At 35.3% G+C, this 19,887-nt stretch overlaps 1 protein-coding gene across 1 annotated transcript in view; it reads left to right on the top strand.

Annotated features, from left to right (window-relative positions):
* Window positions 1-19,887, top strand: part of CPS1 (carbamoyl-phosphate synthase 1) — a 142,800-nt gene that overhangs the window by 80,304 nt on the left and 42,609 nt on the right. Inside the window, exons 22-25 of the mRNA XM_060151307.1 lie at window positions 14,644-14,785; window positions 16,118-16,183; window positions 16,634-16,697; window positions 18,388-18,569. Of these exons, the coding sequence (XP_060007290.1) occupies window positions 14,644-14,785; window positions 16,118-16,183; window positions 16,634-16,697; window positions 18,388-18,569 (454 nt within the window). The remainder of the gene's footprint in view (window positions 1-14,643; window positions 14,786-16,117; window positions 16,184-16,633; window positions 16,698-18,387; window positions 18,570-19,887) is intronic.

The raw sequence follows: 19,887 nt of genomic DNA, 5'->3' as shown, positions 1-19,887 counted from the left end.
CTTCACTACCAAGCTACCCAGACTTTACTGTATCTCTTTTCCCCATACTCACTCATCTTACCAACATTGACTCTTTTACACATAACGCTCCTCCCATATAGCATTTTCACTAGAAGAAAAATGCATTTATTTTGATCTATTAAAAATTACAGAAGTCTTACCTGTAATCCTTTCCTCCATTAGTCCATAGACAGATTCAATTCTAGTCATGCAAATAAAACTGGATTGGAGGACAGAAGCACAGGTAGTATAAGTTAAACAGATAAATATGTCAAATGTCTTTATCAGCTAGGTTCTCTTGATATAGCTGGTTCTCTAAAGTAAAAAAAGGATGGATAATCAAGCTCTATGTGTTAATACAGAAACTTGAATTTTGATTCCATCAAACGCCTTCCAGGTGTAAGATAATGATCAACGAATTTATTGACTACATATCAGGCACTGTTCTAATTGCATTATTTCATTTAATCCTTACCACAACCTAAGAAAGTCAGTAATTATCCCAATTTTATAGGTAGTAAACTGAGGTTCTGAGATATTTAGCAACGTCCTTGATATCACATGCTAATAAATGACAGAATTGAGATCAAACCTGAGCAGGACTCCAGAGCCTGGGATGTTTTATATTTAAACCCTATACACATGCACACACACACACACACACACACACACACACACACACACACATATATATATATATTTAGGGATGTGGAAAGGTGGAAAGGTGAATTATATAACATCTGGAGGAAATCAGACTACATGTAGTAGACACTTCCAGCATAGTGACAGTATTTAATAAAGCGATGATAGTCCCATCATCATAGAACTAGCACATTTGATAAAGGTTTCAACAATATTAGTAATAAATAGATAAGCACAGGTACAAAAATATCACAGTTGAACCCCTTTCACTATAAGTAAGGAAGTTAGTCAACTGTAGTAAATCTTCTTTGTGGGCAAGAACTATTTAAAGACACTACACCCCAAACCTTTTTATTTATAATATCAAGTTGGATTAACAATTTTAGATTGAAAGACAGTCATGATACTTAAAAAAAAATACCAACCTGAATATGCAAGAAAAAATGTGAATATGCTAATTACCAGCTTTGAGCACCTGCCTATCTTCTGCCTATAACTCTTTTTTACATTTTTTTCTTTATTTTAATTTTTAGTTTCTTTTGCTATTTCTGACTGACATGTGTAGCTGAAGAACTTTATTATACCTGCCTAAGTCGTATAATTTTGCTCTTTTACTGACTGGAACTAAGTTGAATTAAGTTTTGAATCCTTCTTTCAGTGATTAGCTTAAAGAAGGCAGCCATCCACTGCTTGTGCTGTACCACGTTAAATCACCAAATGGAAAGTTTCCACCCGTTATGATGACTGCTTGTTCTTTTGCATTTCATTCAATTTGGGCAATTTTCCCAGTATGGTCCATTTTGCTCTCTGGTGTTTTTTCTTTTTTTTTTTTGCACAATGCTGCTATTTATGTTAGCAACATAATGCTTGACTGTTTAAAAGGACTCTGTTCTCATCCATTTTAGATGTTCAAAAGTAGGGGATATGACCACTGTGATACAGTTTACACCATATATGTGGCTAAGTTTGGGGGCACCATATATGTGGCTAAGTTTTGGATTTATTTCTCTATTAAGGATTGATATAAATTTAATTTACTATGGATTAATATGCAAGTTATTCAGAAATTGCTTTTGTCCACTATTCTGTAGGCTCATATGTTGTTTTTTTTAACTTTTAATTCTGATAATATTAATATTAATATTCTCTTCCCCCTTCACTGCCACTTATTGCTACAATGTAGTAAAAAAAGAGGAAAGTGTGCTTTAGAAGGGCCTAATTTTCATCTGAACATCACTATGTTCAATGTGATAAACTACATCCATTGGTGAGTGCTAAAAAGTCATAGGTGTGCCTATAGCTTAGGAAAACAATCTGGGGAAGCCTGGTGAGTTCCACTTGGGCATTCAAGTGCTAAATTGAGCTCAGTAAAGTTGGCCATTTCCCTGCAGCCACAAACTTCTGGCAGATGTAATAATGCAGGTGTCACCTTAGCTGGAACACTCCCTTTGAATGTCCTCTCCTACACACGTTAGTTTCTATTGACTTTTTACTTAACTTGTTCAGGAGGCGTGGCAAAACCAGACAAGAACGTTTTGTGCTTGTATTTGATTGAAGTTTTCTAGGGAAAAGTGTCACCTAAAAGTCATTAAAACTTAGGCATAACTACTATGTATACAACAGATAACTAATGAGAACCTATTGTTTAGCACAGGGAACTCTACTCAATAATCTGTGGTGACCTAACTGGAAGGAAACCAAAAAAGGGTGGATATATGTATATGTATAGCTGATTCACTTTGCTGTACAGCAGAAACTAACACAACATTGTAAAGCAGCTATACGCCAATAAAAATTTTTAAAAAAACCAAAACTTAAGCTTAAGACAGAGAAGGATCAGTACTTTACTTTCTAATGATAATTTATACTTTTTGGTAGAAAAAATTAACAGTAATCATTTAGCCTTAAAGGGCATTTAATATAGAAGCAATTTAGAGAAAAATATACATTTCACTATATATAATGTATAATCACATGTTATAATTTTTATGATCCTTTACTATGATATATGCTTGTGATACCATTTGTTGTTTTCTCCACCCCAGTCTGTGGACCTTCATATATATATATATGAACATATATATATATATATATATATACACACATACATACATACACACACACTAATGTATGTATATGTGTGTGTATATATATATACACACTAAGTGTTTGGGTGTTTATTATTTTGAATGTAGAATGAGAATAGAGATGGTTGGACACTTTAGTGGAACCCATTGATCTGATTTGCAGAAAATAGGTTATGTCCTCTGACTTCACCATCAACTCACACTATATTTCTAAGTCTCAGTTTCACCCTAGTTTAAAAAATATATATTCTCTTATTTTACTAGTTAGCCATGCTTCTAAGCTGAATATATATTATGTATAAAGTAATTGACTCTAAAGGAAAACAATTTTATTAGTTACTACATATTAGTATCCTATGGTTTGTCTTCATACCCTAAACCATTTATCTAATAAACCTCTTCACGAATACTAAATATTGGACCTTACATAAAAAGGTTAGTTTTTCTTCTGGAAAAGAGGAACATTACTGTGGGAATTTCCATGCCCGTGAACTAATGCCAAAAATACATTTTATTTTTAATTTGCTTTTATGTTCCATGTGATATTTTAGGCGATGTCACAGATTTGACAAGCCTCTATTAATTTTTCTAACTAATAATTTATTATATCAGGTATATTGTGAATAAAATTTTACATCAAATATTTAACATTCTGAGAACCCTCATTGAATTAATTATTTAAACATTGCTTTCATAGTTTTGACAAATAATTTTGCATTTTGAAAGAGTGATAGAGAACTTGAGTCTGGCGTGGGCAAGATGCATGTTTCACCTAAAATGTTTTCAGAGTGATGTTCACATCATTCATAAAATAAATATTGTATACTTTCTGCTTATTGATTCTTATATGTTCGATAGTTCCAAAAATCTTAAGTTGGTTTAAAATAACATATACTCATAATTTGTAGTATGTATGTATCTATTAATAGCCAGGATTTAATAGATTATCCGTATGTCAACATCTGTGATCTCAGCATGATAGGTTATTTACTTGATGACATTTCTCTTTATTAGGAGCTGTTATTAGACCAAATTGTATTGTTAGTTGCCTTCAATGGGTCTGTAATCTATTTTTGAAGATTTGTATATGCTTAGGTATACATAAGACAGGATGCTTTTAATGGCCCAAGAAGCTCTAAGATCTTTGTGTACTAAGTTATCTCATATAAGTCACAGTTTAAGAGTTCTTAGAAGGTATGCAACCCTACCCCATATTTTATAAACAAGACAGTGACTCAGAACATTTAAATAAATTTTTCAAGATTTCAGGGGAAGTGCACACGGAAGCCACGATCTGAGTTCAGGACTTTTGGAATCCAAGGATAGCATCTTTCCTTCAATATATCTCTATGCCATGGGAACCAAGGGAAGAGAGAATTATAAATAAATAAATAGGAATACACTGTCAACAATATGTCATGGTTTAGGGAGAGCAGAGAGGGAGAGAACTGAGCAAGCCCACCAAATTTGTTGATGGGGAGGAAAGAGTAGGAGCTAGACTAAAAGGACCAAATGTGCAATGAGAAAGAAGTAGGTAAATGGATGAATTGTACTCAGGAAGTGACAAATCGTGTTTGCTATTATTTTGTTATATTTATGCTGTATTTCATAAAAATGAGAATCTTCCTATAAGGAAATTAAGGCTGTGAACAGAAATTAAAGTGAATACTCTCTACCTATTTGCTCAATGTACGTTATAGTTGGAGCCACACAATTTCGCTCATTGTTCTGTAATTACTACATACTAGGAGGATGCTCCAATTAATCTGTAAATTCCATTAGGGCAAATTTCAAATACCATGTCTTAATATACTTTTATTATAAGATTTTCTTAAAAGCTTTTGCTGATTTGTGTGAATGAAGAATGGACTTCACCGTTCTAAAAAATAGTGTCAGTTCTGAAACAGATAAGAATGATTTTCAGTTCTTTATATACTATATATTTTCTTGGAAATTGACCTTGCATAGAGTAAAATCTCAATAATATTTGTATGATAATATTCCCATTAAATAAATAAAAAATATTTTTGGTAGAAAGTGAAAATCAGAATTTTTCAGTCATGCCAAAGAAGGGAGATTGGAGTGGAGGAAAATATATTACAATTCCTGGTTGCTCAAGGGACCCACAAAATTATTAATTGGAAAATGTGTAGTCCAAAATATAAAATCTGGGGACTTTCTAGTTGTTAAGACTCTGTGTTTCCAATGCAGGGGGCATGGGTTCAATCCCTGGTCGGGGAAATAAGGTCTCACATGCTGCACAGTGTGGCCAAAAAATAAAATAAAGTAAACAGAATATAAACTCTGTGTTGGAAGACACTGGAAATCAGCATCTTTAGGTTTTCATTATTTAAGTGACTATATATTTACTAATTAGCTAGGAAGTCTCTGAATGACTATTTTCTAATAAAAGGGGATATATCTAATTGTTTTTTACAGTCAAATAGAAATTATATATACTGGGAGCACTATAATACTTACATAGACATTGTAAACTCTATTGCCTGTTGAGAACAAGCCAAAATTTACACAGTTTGTTTGTTTTTTGTCTGTGCCATGGTTCCCCGACCAGGGATCAAACCCACACCCCCTGCAGTGGAAGTTCAGTCTTAACCGCTGGACCACCAGGGAAGTCCCTACCTAGTTTTGATTTTAAAAGTTATCTAAGTTTTCAAAATTGCAAATTTCTAGAAAACTTTTTATGAGAAATATTCATAAATATGTACAATGGTAGTGCAGGCTCTGATTTAATTAACCAGCAAAGAAGATTAAGGTGAAAAATATATAATCATAACACTTATGATACAGAGATTTGTATTTCTCTGGTGACCTTAAGGTGAATTTCTGTTATAATACAGGTAGAAAATACTCACTATTCTATCTTTGTAGGTGGTGAAACTGAGTCACACAGAGGTGTGTGTCATATTTTATGTCACACCAGTCAGAAGAAAGCAAGAAATCTAGCCCAGGGCCTCTGCCTTCAGTTCTATTCGCTAACCCTTTTCAAAAGCTTCTTTGTAGAGATATGACTTTTAAATCAGACAGCTGGAGATCAGCTCCTCCTTAGCTGTCAAGTTGTGAGCTGCGTGTTTCCCTGCCTGAATTGTTGACCCCACTTAGAGCAGAAGCCTTGTAAGAGATGTGCCCTTCTCTAAACCCTTGTGAGGAAAATGCGGGGGCCTGGGAAGCAGAAAGCCTTGGTGAGTCACCTTTAAGAGATGTAAACAGAATTTTCAAGAGAATGGAGAGCTAGCGTAAGAATTTTCTTTTTAAATTTTTCTGTATTTATGAGACAGTATATATACGTGTGTGTCTATATGCACACATACATACATGTACATATATTTTTTTCTTTAAATAAAATGTAAATGCCTTACTTCCATGTTAATGCGGGTGTGAGTTAAAAGTTCCTGAAGTGTACAATGGAAATTAAATGTAGACAAAATAGTCTGCCTGAGCTATAATTACAGATGCTAGGTAATCACTCACTGGCCCTCAGGATTTTTCACCTTCTCATTCATACCTGAGATGCCTTTATGGGCGCATAACCTCCGCTAGTGCCCTGGGAGCTAAAGTGGGTGATGCGTATCTCGAGGAGTGAGGCAGTGGCCTTGCCTCCCTGACTTTAGATTCAGTCAGTGATATTGGCCCATCTCGGGTTGAAGTAGGCAGTTAGGCACTATTTGCCTATGTAAATATAGTAATGATAACATAATGGCCATCACATGGTTATGTTGATATTGCCCATATTGCCTCATAACCTACCTACCACCTATCTTTAGCAGATGTTCTGGTTTAATTGACCATACTTAGCTCTAGGTAACTTGAAGAGGGAGCTACTCATTCGGTTCTTGAGTATATAGTTTTTAGTATGAAACAGATGAGAATTTTTGCTATCTGGGTATTATATGTCTTCTTCTGAAAAACCCTCAGTGATAAAGATTTTTGACTTTCATGTACATAGTAATCCTCAAATTATCATAGATCTAGTGTGACATGTCACCAGGAATTTAATTCTAGAATTTTTCTACATCTACATTTTTCTACATTTAATTCTACAGTTTTTCTAGAAATGGCTTCTTATTTTTCCCCTTTCTAGAAAAGGCTTACATTTTCTCGTTTAAGAACTAGAAAAATTTGATGAAAAATTATTTCTACACAAGTTACATTTAGCAAGAAAAAAAAATCTATGCAGTAGTTATCAGTAGATAGGCTTCACTTAAGTAAATAATTTTAATAAGATTCTAAGTAATAGTTTCTAAAAGTCAAAGAAAGTTACACATTTGTTATATATTTGTTGCTTGGACAACATATGTGGTATTTGGAAAACTACTCTGTGGAAATGTGACTTGCTTTAAACAAAGATGATGGAGAAGTTTTAAAATATAGGACTTCCAAATAAACTTATTGTGACATCAAAGAATGCTCATTCAGTGTCAGTTTTCTACTGGGGCCTTATACAATATTTCTTTTTATCCACTGGATTTAAATTCTGGAGGTATAACAAACCTATATTCATGGAAAAATCCAGGATTTTGCTTACTGAATACATCCTCTTAATTTTCGAAAAAGAATACACTGAGTGTATTTTAAATTATAAATACATTTTCTAAGCAGAAATAACAGAAGCAATATTCCATAGTATAGACTTTGCCTTTTAGCTCAGTCTGATCAGGTGAAAGCTATTTTCTTAGTAGAAGCCTGCTCTTTTGAATGTAGCAGAACACTTTTTTATATACTAATGGACAAGTCTTATTACTGTGATTAGGTGGTTTCCATTTGTTTTTCATTGTTAGCAGTCAAGGGCAGAGAAAGAGAGTCACAGCGTTCTCAACTAGAGATCACTGAGATCCAAAACATGATTTATTAAGGATCAAAAATTATGATTAACCTAACCTGTATTAGGTTATTTTCCCCATTTTCATTACTTGGTATTCATAGAATATAATTATGATGTTATAATCATCATATATTAATGATGTATATAAATGAGCTTACGAGATTACAAGTTATATAACAATATTTCTGGGTTATTGGGATCACTAAAGATTGGTTAAAAATGAACATAGGATTCAGGAATTTAAAAATTGCCTACTTAAAAATATCTACTGTATCAATTTCTCATAAGGTTTTCTTCTAGGTTTTGATTTTGTTGTTTGTAATAGCCTTTAAGGTGAAGTATAATTTTAAGTGTGTCATCCCTTGAAAATCAGCACTTGCAGTTTTATAGCATTATTGTGATAGTGCTAAGTGAACCCAAATCCTAATAAATGCTTTTCATACTGTCATGGTTTCACATGAACATCGGATCACTGTTTGTCCCAGACATGAGAGATGAAGATCAAGGTTTTCTTTAACTCTTCCAAAGACCTCATTGCTGTACAGAAATAAGGCATGGTGCTCTCAAAAATTAAGAGAAAATAGTAGTACTTACCCAATTTCCTGGGTTTTATCCTTTGCTTTTCTAAACGCTGCTTCTGCTTTTGAAAAATGTCTTTTTCATTTCTCTCAAGGAAAGAGGTAACAACCCGTCTCCTTGACAGAAAAAATGAGAAGACAACTTCTCCACTTGATTGCATTATTGTGATTGTGGCATGGTCCTGAACCCGTGAAATGCCAAAAATAATCAGTGAAGCCCTGTAAAACTCAGGGGAGAGGCTGGTGAGGGGTCTTGGAACAGAGCACATACATCTTTCTCAGTTCTCTTTCCTTATTAAAACTGGTGTCATTACTGAACATCAGGCCTAGTGTTTTTCTTAGCTTCTGCCTTTTGGGGGATGTTTTAAAAGAAGATAATAATAAAATTGTAAGCCCATCCCATAATTGTAGGCCAAGTGGAGTGCTCATTTTCACATTAGAGTTTGTGCAATCTGGAGGGAAATTTGTTTAGTATTACTTGTGAGTTGGTGGATCAGATAAAAGCCAGTCAAGTGGAAGAGAGGACCGAGTGAAGTACGCGGGCTCCCCTGATAATTGCGAAGCTGCAGGCGTTCCTCCAGTCAGTTAAGAGATTTCCCCAGCTCCTGTGTGCCAGGTGAAAATTTCCTCATTAAGGGGAATTTATTCCATTTCCTTTTATCATTTATTATTGAAGACTAAGTGTGAGTGGCGGAAGCTTCAGAGATGACAGGGTAGGGTAGAATTTTAAACAACAACAACAAAATCTACATCGGAAGTCGAGGAGAAAGAGAGAGGCTTGTATTGTTTATAAAACGGGGAGAACACATGAGAGACTTCTCGCTGTAGAAGCTGAGCCATCCTGTCTAACCGTTAAAAGGTGATGTCAGAGTGTGTAAAAGTCTGATCTTCTATTTTTAAGACATTTTTCCCCCTCTAAAATTTCAGACTGTCATTTGGTGCTGCTAAGTAGAGAGAAACTGAAGATTATGAAAAGGCCAGGCTCACAGCTATTTGGGTTTCTTTGTTTAATTGTTTAGAATCTGTTATGCAATGATGAACGTGTAACCTTTGAAGAGTTTGCCCTTGAACTCTGAAAGCAAGGAAAGCTGGTAGGGGAAGGAAAATTTGTATACGTAGTATATTTTAGAGGACACCGTTCTGAAATATGGATTTAATGTGTTCATGTTCAAAGGAGTAAAGATAAACATACTAGTATACTCAAATACATATCGAATAACAGAAGGGTAATTTATTTATTATACGTATTTTAACACTGTGTTCTTTAGTGCAATATGTTCCATTCAGCTGAGCACATTTCTCTCTTGGTATAATGCTTCCTCGATTTACAATATAATATAAATGGAGCATTTCCTATTGAGGATTCTAAAACGGTTTTGAATTACAAATTCAGTGTTTATCTTTCTTTTAGTAATTATTCTGTTTTGAGTTTGTTCCAAATTAAAGTTTTCACTTTCCCTTGAAAAAAATAGAAATATTATAGTCCTGTCCCTAAAACAAGCTTTTACCTAGCTTGATATAAAAAAAAAAAACCTCACTCTGGTGGGAATTCCTTTTAGCAGACAAAATGGGGGCACCTCAATATGGGCAGATAAAGCTGAGACGCATATATCTAAATCACATTGTTAAATGAGCTTTATGTTCATTTAAGATGATTCATCTTGTATTTGACTCTGAAGAGGTTTAACCTTATCTAAATCACTGGCGCAAAGCTAATGAATCATGTCTTCAAACTGTCTCTTTTCTTATTTTATTATAATGGAACTCAGAATAAAATTTTGTATCAGAACAAGTAGGGAATGAAGTGAATTTTCTTCTGTGTGTAATGACATGCCAGCCAACCTTGTGTTACGCAGAAACAGTGGAGAGAGTGAATGAGGGAAATAATGGAGAGCGGCCACCTACGTCCTGTCTCAGAGTTAGGGGTAACACACAGAATTAGGACCATGATCAACGTGGAAAGGAATCTAACTTGTCTGTGTCTTTGTAACTGCCATGGTGGGTCAGAATCAACATCTCTTTTCTCAGGGAGGAGGATTGCAAAGTGCTTTGCACTATTTCATAAACATGTCTAAAGAGTAGAAATTAATAACCAGAGAAGCCATGAATGAAGTACTGTAGAAGATACATTACTTGGAACTTCATAGGAACATATCTACCCAATATTTGCATTCAAGTTGAAATAGATGAACATGAATATATTCATATGCCATTCCAATTTAATACACCCTAATTTTAAGATGTTTAAATATCATATCATGCTATTGATCTAGTTATTTGAATATCGAGTGAAAGTTAAATCAGTTTTTGGCTCACCAAGAAAATATTCTGAGAATCAGCTTGTGAGCTTAAAACATGCACTTTGTAGGTCTAGCTTGAAGCATCTGTTTTAGAACTCTCACCTGAGCGGGTGCCTGTGGAGAAGTAGTTTTCACCCCCATTCTGAAACTCTCATTCATTATTTTGTGTTACTGTTGCTTTTCTCAGCATCCCCTTTAAATAATGAAAACTCTCTGAGGTGGGGATGCTATGGGGAGCAATAATGATTGAGTTAGTCTTAGCTATTTCTTTGCCGTAGAGCTGAGCACAAAATTAATTCACTTTACTTTTGTATGCACAAGGCCAATTCTATCCATCAGCCTTCCTTTTTCTATTTTTTTTTATTTGTTTGTTGGTAAGAGTCCAATTTTATTTGGTGGGTGGAGGAGGAAGACTGTGTATATTTGCTGGAGATGTCTTTATATGCTCTACTGGACTCTTTTGGTGGAAAAGAATAAGAGGAATTATGCATATTTCAGCAATAGAAAAGACTGCATTGCTGAATGTGGACAAAACAAATGCAGATTTACTGCATCCCTAACAGAAATTTGAGGAATCTAAATGGTTTCTTTTTTTGTTTGTTTAATACCATTATTTATAATTTTTATTTAAAGCAATATAGCAGCCTTTGAAGAATTGACTGATCCTCCAGATAATAAGAAATAAAAAATAAATCATTCAAAGCAAAAAAAAAAAAATCTCACCAGAAGAGTTAAAGATAAATACGTTACTTCTGGTTTCCTTTGGACTTGAAGCACTTGCATTTGTGCTAGTCCATAGTCATAATTATAGGTGTGATTGTTCTTTTCAAGGCATGTTTCTTATGTGTGTCCAGACCATTGCTGTTCAGCGTTAGCATTTAGTCATTTTAGTTAGTGTGGTTGTTGATATAGAAACATAATATAGGTTTTGCCTCAGATAGTTTTTTGCAAGAATAAAGAAATGTCTTTTTGAAAATCTATTTATTTTTGCTTGTTTTTCCTTTTACTGCCATCCCACAATGATGGGAAGATGCTCTGGCAGGTAGCTAAAAACATCTACAGGTAAGAATTGGCTCAGTGTTGTATGCACAGTGTTTCTCCACCTAACTCAAGCTTCATACCTGTGTTTGTAATAAGATTGCAGATCACAGGGAAAATGTGTAGCCTTTCCTCATACAGGTAAACATGATTTGAAACCATCCAGGAAACTCATGATTAAAAAAATACGTCATCCAAAGTTTTAATTTAGGAAAATTGTTTATTTGTCAAACACTTCCACTTTGAGGCTGATTGCACACTTGCACATAAGCAGATGAGCAACTGGTTTAGGAATATAGTGTTGGCAAGGAGAGTAGAAACATGCCTTTATAAAACAAATAGCAACAACAACAACAAATCCTTCCTCTGCTTTTGTCTCAAACATTTTTTTTTTTTGCTAAACTAAAGGCAAACACCATAAATTTGGGTGTTTCAAGAAGCTTAGAAGCTCAGCAGTCACCTGCTGGGTAAAGCCTTTCCAGACTTCCCCAGTAGAAGCTGGGAGCACTTCCTCACAGCACCTCTCACTGTGCTATCAGAGGAATGGCTATTTGTTTGCCTTCTTATATACTCTGATCTCCTTAAATGTAGAGATTTGATATTTTATCTCTCCATCAAAATACGTAGGACAGTGCTCTGATACACAGAGCACTTGTTCACTAAATGTTAAAGCACTAATGAAGGAAATGACAGTGAGTGTTGCCCCGCCTTCACCATCCACAATGTCCTACTAACTCTTTCCAACTACAAATCCTCAGTATGTTCCTATGCCTGCCACGATTGCTTCCTCACATTACTGTGAATGCAGTTGCCCTTGCCTTGTCAACTCCTTTCATCTGTATAAACCTGAGCATATTTGATGGTTCTGTTCTCATCCGTCTATTGCCATAGTATTTCGCAAGTGCAACCACTCATATTGTTGTCTACTTTCTCTGACCTCACATTGCACTACACAGCTTATCTCTTCACAAAATGTTTGGATCACTCTCTATCACTGCATTGCCTCAAATACTGTTTTGTATCGTCTTGAGCAGCACTGTCTAGTAGAAATTTCTGTGATGATAAAATATTCTATAATCTGCACTGTCCAGTGTAGTAGGCACTAGTCTGTATGGCTATTGAGCACTTGAAATGTGACCAGTGAAGGTGTGGCTCTGAATAATCTAAAAACTTTTAAACTAATTAGCATCTAAATTTAAATAGTCATGTTTGGTTAGTGGCTACCATATTTGATAGGTAGCACAGTGCTTGGCACATAGTAAGTGACCAATAATACTTAATAGACTGTGTTCAGGAATTTGACAGGAAAATGTGTCGTTCTGAGAGAATGCTTATCAAATACTTGAGAAGACTGAGAAATCAAAATGGGAATAGGAAAAAAGAAATTAAATTCACTAGGAGAAATAATGGATTTGAGAGACAAGACAAAGTAGGCACCATAGAGAAAGTGAATTGATTAGGAAGACCTGTAGCTTCAGAAATCCAAACTAACACTGATATAAAAAAGCCAGAGAAGTAGCTATTAAATGTACCATCTTGCTTCTTCTGTAATCTCAGAATATGAGTTAATTAAATTAAGAAGATTGAAGGATAGAATGAACAAAATGCAGTAGGTTTAATTCAACTGCATTCTATTAGCAGAATTTCAATGAAAATGTTTTATTTATTATTAGATCTCTGGCAACACACTGTTATATTTTAATTTCATTGTATTGACTATCAAACTGTTACAACTGAATTTTATCATATTGACTATTGCTTGAAACAGGTTGGCCACAGCTATTTGGTTAGAGATGCTTTTATAGTAGTATTTAATTCTTCTGTAACTCGATGCTTTGCAAATTATTTTGTGTACATTTTGAATTCTAGTTATAAACTGATTTCAATAACTTCTTTGTCTTTTCTATAAAGTAAAAAAACTCTAGGGTTACAGTTTCCTTCATTCATGTAATAAATATTTATTGAATGCTGTCTGTGAGCCAGACAGTGAGCTAAGCTTTGGGAATAATCTAGTAAATGAGCCAAACGTATTCTTTGCCCTCATGGAACTTGAATCTAGCAGGAAAAATGTCTGGCTGCTGAATAAAAGCTAAGAAACATTAAAAATATCAGGAAATGATACATGCTAAACAGTATGATTCCAACTATGCCCCTAGCTCCTGTAAAAGAGTCAGTTAAGAACCCAGGAAGATGTGTGTGAGTTAGGGCAGACTAAGAAGGCTTTGAGGATGAGCCCTGGCTTTAGCTGACCTATGAAGCTGAGAGCTGGAGAGAAGATGGGTGGGTGACAGGAATGTCAAAGGCATTACAGGTGAGAGAAATAACGTGAGTGGTGTCTACACTGTGGAAATGAGCATGGGGAAAGTGAGGAGACAAATCTGGCTTCAGTGGGAAATAATCATAAAATCACAGAACTATCTTCTCAACACAGACAGATATGTAACATTAGTAAATAGAGACAGTTTATGGAGAGGATACCCAGTCTGATGCCATGTTGGGAGGTGCAGATGAAGAAATTCTCAAAGCCCATAAAGACCTGGAACACAGGTCAGACACTGGAGAAGGGGCTACGGATTTGGGAATCATCAACTAGTTATGTAGGATAACTAGTCATTATGAGCCAATGACAGTGACTAAATTTAGGAAGGGAGAGAAAGTAGCCGGATGTAAGCAGGTAACAGAGGATACAGCCTTGGAGAAAAAAAACAGTAAATTATTGTTGTAATAAAGTAGGGTGAGAAGCAGCTTATTGCCAGAGAAAAATATCTTTTTAAAGAATGGAACATCAAAAGGGACATATGCTGAAAAACTGAGAAAATGAAAATTAAGAAAGACTCCTGGATTTAAGAGGTTCTGATTATTTTTGAAAGAGCAAATTCATTAGGACACTTGGTACAGAAGTCACTTTTCAGGAATTAAGAAGAGAAGAGGGTGCATAGGGTGTGAAAGTGGGAAACCACGTTTGAGAAAGTCAGTATTGCAAATAGACTTCCTAGAGGCTAGACCATTTAGTTGGTTATTCGTGTATTTTTAAAAGGCAGGAGACCTAAGTATGTTGAAGTTGGAAAATAAGGAGCCTTTGGTGATTTTGAAAGTGAATAGTTCACTTCTTATTGTGTTTGGTCTAAACTTGAATCCTCTTTTTCATTAAATTCTAGTGAGTCCATTACAGAAGAAACCCTGAAAAAGGCAAAGGAGATTGGGTTCTCAGACAAGCAGATTTCAAAATGCCTCGGGTTGACTGAGGCGCAGACAAGGGAGCTGAGGTTAAAGAAAAACATTCATCCTTGGGTTAAACAGGTAAAGGAGAAAAGGAGTTTTTCTTTCTTCCCAGGATTTCTTGGGTGAAATGTAGGCACCAATTCATAGAGCCATTTTCAATAAAAAGGGACGAATTCGAAAGTGATTTTACTTTTTCAATTGATGCCCATGACGTCACTTATTTTATTCAGCACAGGATTGATTTATGCTTTAAAGGGGAAAGGATGAAGGCACACTGGGATATAAAGGGAAGAGTGAGTACATGATTTTCTTGGCCTAAATGAAAAAAAAAAATCAAAATGACCTCTCTTCTACTTTTTGACCCACGTGCAAATATATCTGTAGTAAGAGAAATCCTTAGCATAATAGAAGGATTTGAAATGCCCTAGCTAGTGACTGACCCTCTTGAAAAGAATAGTCATCTCTTTTGGCACTGACTTTTTACAGGGTAATACTTTATTTTAAGTGCCCCATCATTATGGTTCATTTAGTATTCATTGTGTTAGGGTTGGGCATAATGAGCTCATCTAGTATTCATGACAATCACACAAGAATTTTCATAGGTGTACTGTTGTGATTTTTTTTGGGTCTTTAGTAGAAGAGATGCTTTGGCTTAAAGTACCACCAGCTGGTTTTTGTCCTTTAAAATCATTGGCTTTTCCCCATGTGCTCAGGGGGCACACACATAACCTTAGGTCTCAGGCTTGAGGCCGAATATTTTCTACTCAGCAATTATTATCTTTCTTCCTTCTCACTTGCCTTACATTAGTTTGCCCTGTCAGCCCCAAATTCTTGCTCACTAAGCTGAGCTCCTGGCCCTTGAGAGCTGAATTGATTTACTCTTTCCAAATATGTTCAATGAGATCTTGTCCCCTTCCCTTCTTCCTCATGCTTTGTGGTATTTATGTCATCCCATTGCTCAGTGCCATAGGTAACTTAAATCCTATGCATTAATTTGCAAACCAAAGACATCCTTATATATAGGTCATTTTGCTTTGATTTTAGGTTTTATTTGCAGTTGCTTTAGACAGCTGGTTGGGTAAGTTTTCCTGATAACCAGTTGACTATATGACCACCTTGTTGTGTTCCTGAGATGTACTATGTAATGATCTGTTGCTCTGGAATGCGTATTGTCATTCATTGCCCAAGTGATAGCTAAATTGTGTCATTATTTTTTTCTCCCCTCTCACTTTTAGCATTAGAAAGCAATTGGATTGTACATACCTTTTTCTTGTCTTTATATTTGATAGTAATGGACGTTAAAGGAATATGAATGCAGAACAGAAAAAAAATCCACAGCATCCTTGAAAAATAATTATAATAAGGGGAGTAAAAATCCCTATGTATGTATTTATTTATTTTATCTTGCAGATTGATACACTGGCTGCAGAATACCCATCAGTAACAAACTACCTCTATGTTACCTACAATGGTCAGGTAGGAACTGCCAAACTTCTATAATGCAGAAAGCTCTAGATTTAGTAAATGGTCCACATGGGGGAATATACGTTTTGTGTGTCTTTGGTTATCTAGTAATAAACAGTGACATCATGTGAGTTGAATGTGATGATATGTTTCTGTACCCAATCTTTTAAGAACTGCCCTAAGATGATGAAATCAAACAAGTGAAGAGATAAAGACAGTGGTTACATGATCATACAATTATGCTGTTTTCTCATGACTATCTAATTAAAAATATTGAATAATTTTTTAATGAATAAGTAGGGCTTGTATAACACTTTATACTTATGGGTTCCCAAAGACTAATAGAGGATGCTTATCAGCAAGAGGAAGAACGGGAAAGACACACTCAAAGACAGGACACAGTTTAAATAGAGGGAAGAATAATATAATAATTTCCACATCTTAACTTTTTTTTCCCCTCAGGAGCATGATATCAATTTTGATGAACATGGAATGATGGTACTGGGCTGTGGTCCATATCACATTGGTAAAGTGATAACTTATATTTACAAAGGCTTTTTCAGTTTCATCCATGTTAATTCCATTCTAAGAACTATGTAAACCAAATGCTGTCATAATAAAAATTTTACAAATTAGGAAACAGAGGTTCAGAGACATGTAGCCCAACTTATACATCTATTAAGTGGTAGAAGTAGGACTCAAATGTGGGTCTCAACCACAGATTCCATCTTCTTTCATTTTATCATGTCATCCCTTTATCATTTTCATCCTCATGAACTAAATTGAGCCTCTTACTGGGGTTGGGGAATGAATTACACTTTGACTTTTTCTCTTCCCGCATAGTTTTTCACGAAGATCTATATTTGCTCAAGAACTTTATACATCAGCCAGTAATTATATTTGTAGACCCATTGTCTGACCTAACATATGACTTGTGTTGACATTAGATGCAAAGAGCTCTTCTCTTTGGGGCACAGGAAGAGTATTACATAATTTAATTAAAACATTCTCACGAGAAATTGTTATATTTCTCCCAGTCACTTAAAACTGAATATTTAATAATGAATCAAGATCTATTACAGTTACAAAGTATATATTTAAATAGACAATGATGTTTCTTAATAAGTATATCTAACATTTTGTCTCTGCAAGGTGTTCTAATATGGAAATGATGAAATATATGATTTAAGCATATGTGGTCTTGTTTTGTTACTTTAAGCATAGTTTATTATAGTTTTTACAATTAACTAAGTGCTTTAGGATATGGTAGTTTGCCAAATTTTGGCCAGATCTTAAAGTAGGTCAAAAGTATTTATACCTTTGCCACTTCAGTTATCTTATGGCTAAATGGTCTGGACGCCTTCACCAGGATCTACCCTTCTCTTCTCAAAACCTTTATGCAACAATTCTACATTACTTTAGGGCCTAGGAAAGATTAGCTGAGCTGATAATCAAGTGCATACTTAATTGATAGTGAGATTTAACATGCTACTATATTTGGACAACTTATTATTCCCATAAGAATTTTTAGGAGACAAAGTCCTAATGCAAAGGATTAGTACAAATCCCAGAACTTTCAGTTCTATGGCATCCCAGTAGAGGTGATATTTTGAGGCATTTAGGCCATTATTATACTTCAGATTACTTCCTAGAAGGTCGCTCACTCTGCATGGGGTGGCCTTGCCAAGCTTAAAAGGATATGCTTGGAAAGGCCAGGGCTTTCCAATCAATCAAGATATGTCAGAGCTGCAAGGCACCTCAGGGATCATTGGGTTTGGCCCTCAGACAACAGGGTAAGTGGAAGGACTGAAATAAGAACTCAAGTATTTTGATCTCTAACGTAACTACTTTTGTGTACTGAGGTCAATATGTTCACTTGGAGTTTCTTTTCAGTAAATGAGGTTTTTAAAATTATTATTACAGTTATCTCCCATTAACTTTCAGATTCTGAATGCTTTGAATACGGAGATTACCTCTTGCAGAATTTAGTGTACAAAACAAGCCAACGTGTCGTAGTTTAATTAGTCCCTGTTTTTACTACTAATAATATAGTGTGCATAATAGATCTCACCTTTATATTTTGGAGTTTTAAAAATTGAATTGAAAGGGCATTAGCTCCCTTAGCCTGGACCGATTGGCAATGTATTTCTGCTTCTCTTTGTGCGGTAACTTCAGGCTTCTCTTCCCCCCTTTCCCTAATCTCATGGTCTCTGCAGGCAGCAGCGTGGAATTTGATTGGTGTGCTGTCTCCAGTATCCGCACTCTGCGTCAACTTGGCAAGAAGACAGTGGTGGTGAACTGTAACCCCGAGACCGTGAGCACGGACTTTGATGAGTGTGACAAACTGTACTTTGAAGAGTTGTCTTTGGAGAGAATCCTAGACATCTATCATCAGGAGGTAAAAAAAAAAAAAAGAGAGAAAAATATATGCAGTGCATACTTTATATATGTGTATTCATGTATGTAGATTTACATTACAATTCCCCTTAGGAGAAAGAGCTGCCGGTGTCTTCCATTGTCTAATTTCGTAGTAAAACTCTAAAAAGAATCACCTAGCCTTAGATTCTTGAGGCCCTGGCACAGAGTAATTATTTTTCATATAAAATTCACTTTTTCTTTCTAAGCATTCTAGCTCTACTGAAAATTCTTCTTGGTAACATGTGCCCGATACATATTAATTAGCACAAGACAGCCCCAATAAATATTCTGCAAAATGATTTAATTGGTCATGTAGACATATGATAAGCAGCCGAGTCTCTCTAGTTCATGTGCTGTTGCAGTTTAATGATGACCAGTTCTCAGAGGAGACAGTCAGTCGTTCACAGAGGACTGGTTAATTCTTTATGCTATCAGATGAAGCCAGTAGTCTTCAATTTAAAATCAGTGAGTTCATTCTGAATGATTTTGGTGCCTTTATAGCTTGCTCTTAAGTAGCTCTTCCATCTCCACTCCGATATTATTGAGTGTATCTTCACTGTGGATTTATATGATCCCAGGTTACTGTAAGTCTGTAGAACAAGTTAGCTTACAATTAAAAGAATACCTATTTGGGGCTTCCCTCGTGGCACAGTGGTTGAGAATCCGCCTGCCGATGCAGGGGACGCAGGTTCGTGCCCCGGTCCGGGAAGATCCCACATGCCACGGAGCGGCTGGGCCTGTGAGCCGTGGCCGCTGAGCCTGCGCGTCCGGAGCGTGTGCTCCACAACGGGAGAGGCCACAACAGTGAGAGGCCCGCGTACTGCAAAAAAAAAAAAAAAAAAAAAAACTACTTGAAAATTTTAGAGTGATGTCCAATAGTTGTGCCTTTTGATGTTATTGTAATTAATTTCCTACTACAGAGAATTATCCTTATATACAAAATATGGTCACTTAAGGAAAAAAATATTCTAACTTGGAGCTGCAAGACTTAAATTGTTGACTTGAAAATTCATTTTTTTTGGCCAGTTATATAAATTCTCTGGGCTTCATCTTTTTTTTTGTTTATGAATCATATGAGTGTTTAAATGTTCTACATGCAGGTATTGTGAAGGCAACATGAGATTTGTAGTTGAGATCACATTGTCAAGTATAAAGTATTGTGCTAGAACAATGTAATGATTTTATTATTATGAAGAAAAATACAGACAAATTTAAAATTGATGTATCATCATGTTTTTCTATCAATATTTAGGCCTGGCCTACTAATATTGTAATATAATGAAACTGAACCATTAGGT

Source organism: Lagenorhynchus albirostris, chromosome 6, assembly GCF_949774975.1.
Source record: "Lagenorhynchus albirostris chromosome 6, mLagAlb1.1, whole genome shotgun sequence".
In the NCBI taxonomy this organism is placed as follows: Eukaryota; Metazoa; Chordata; class Mammalia; order Artiodactyla; family Delphinidae; genus Lagenorhynchus; species Lagenorhynchus albirostris.
The sequence above is the reverse complement of the archived record's forward strand: the minus strand, read 5'-3'. Positions and strand labels throughout refer to the sequence as shown.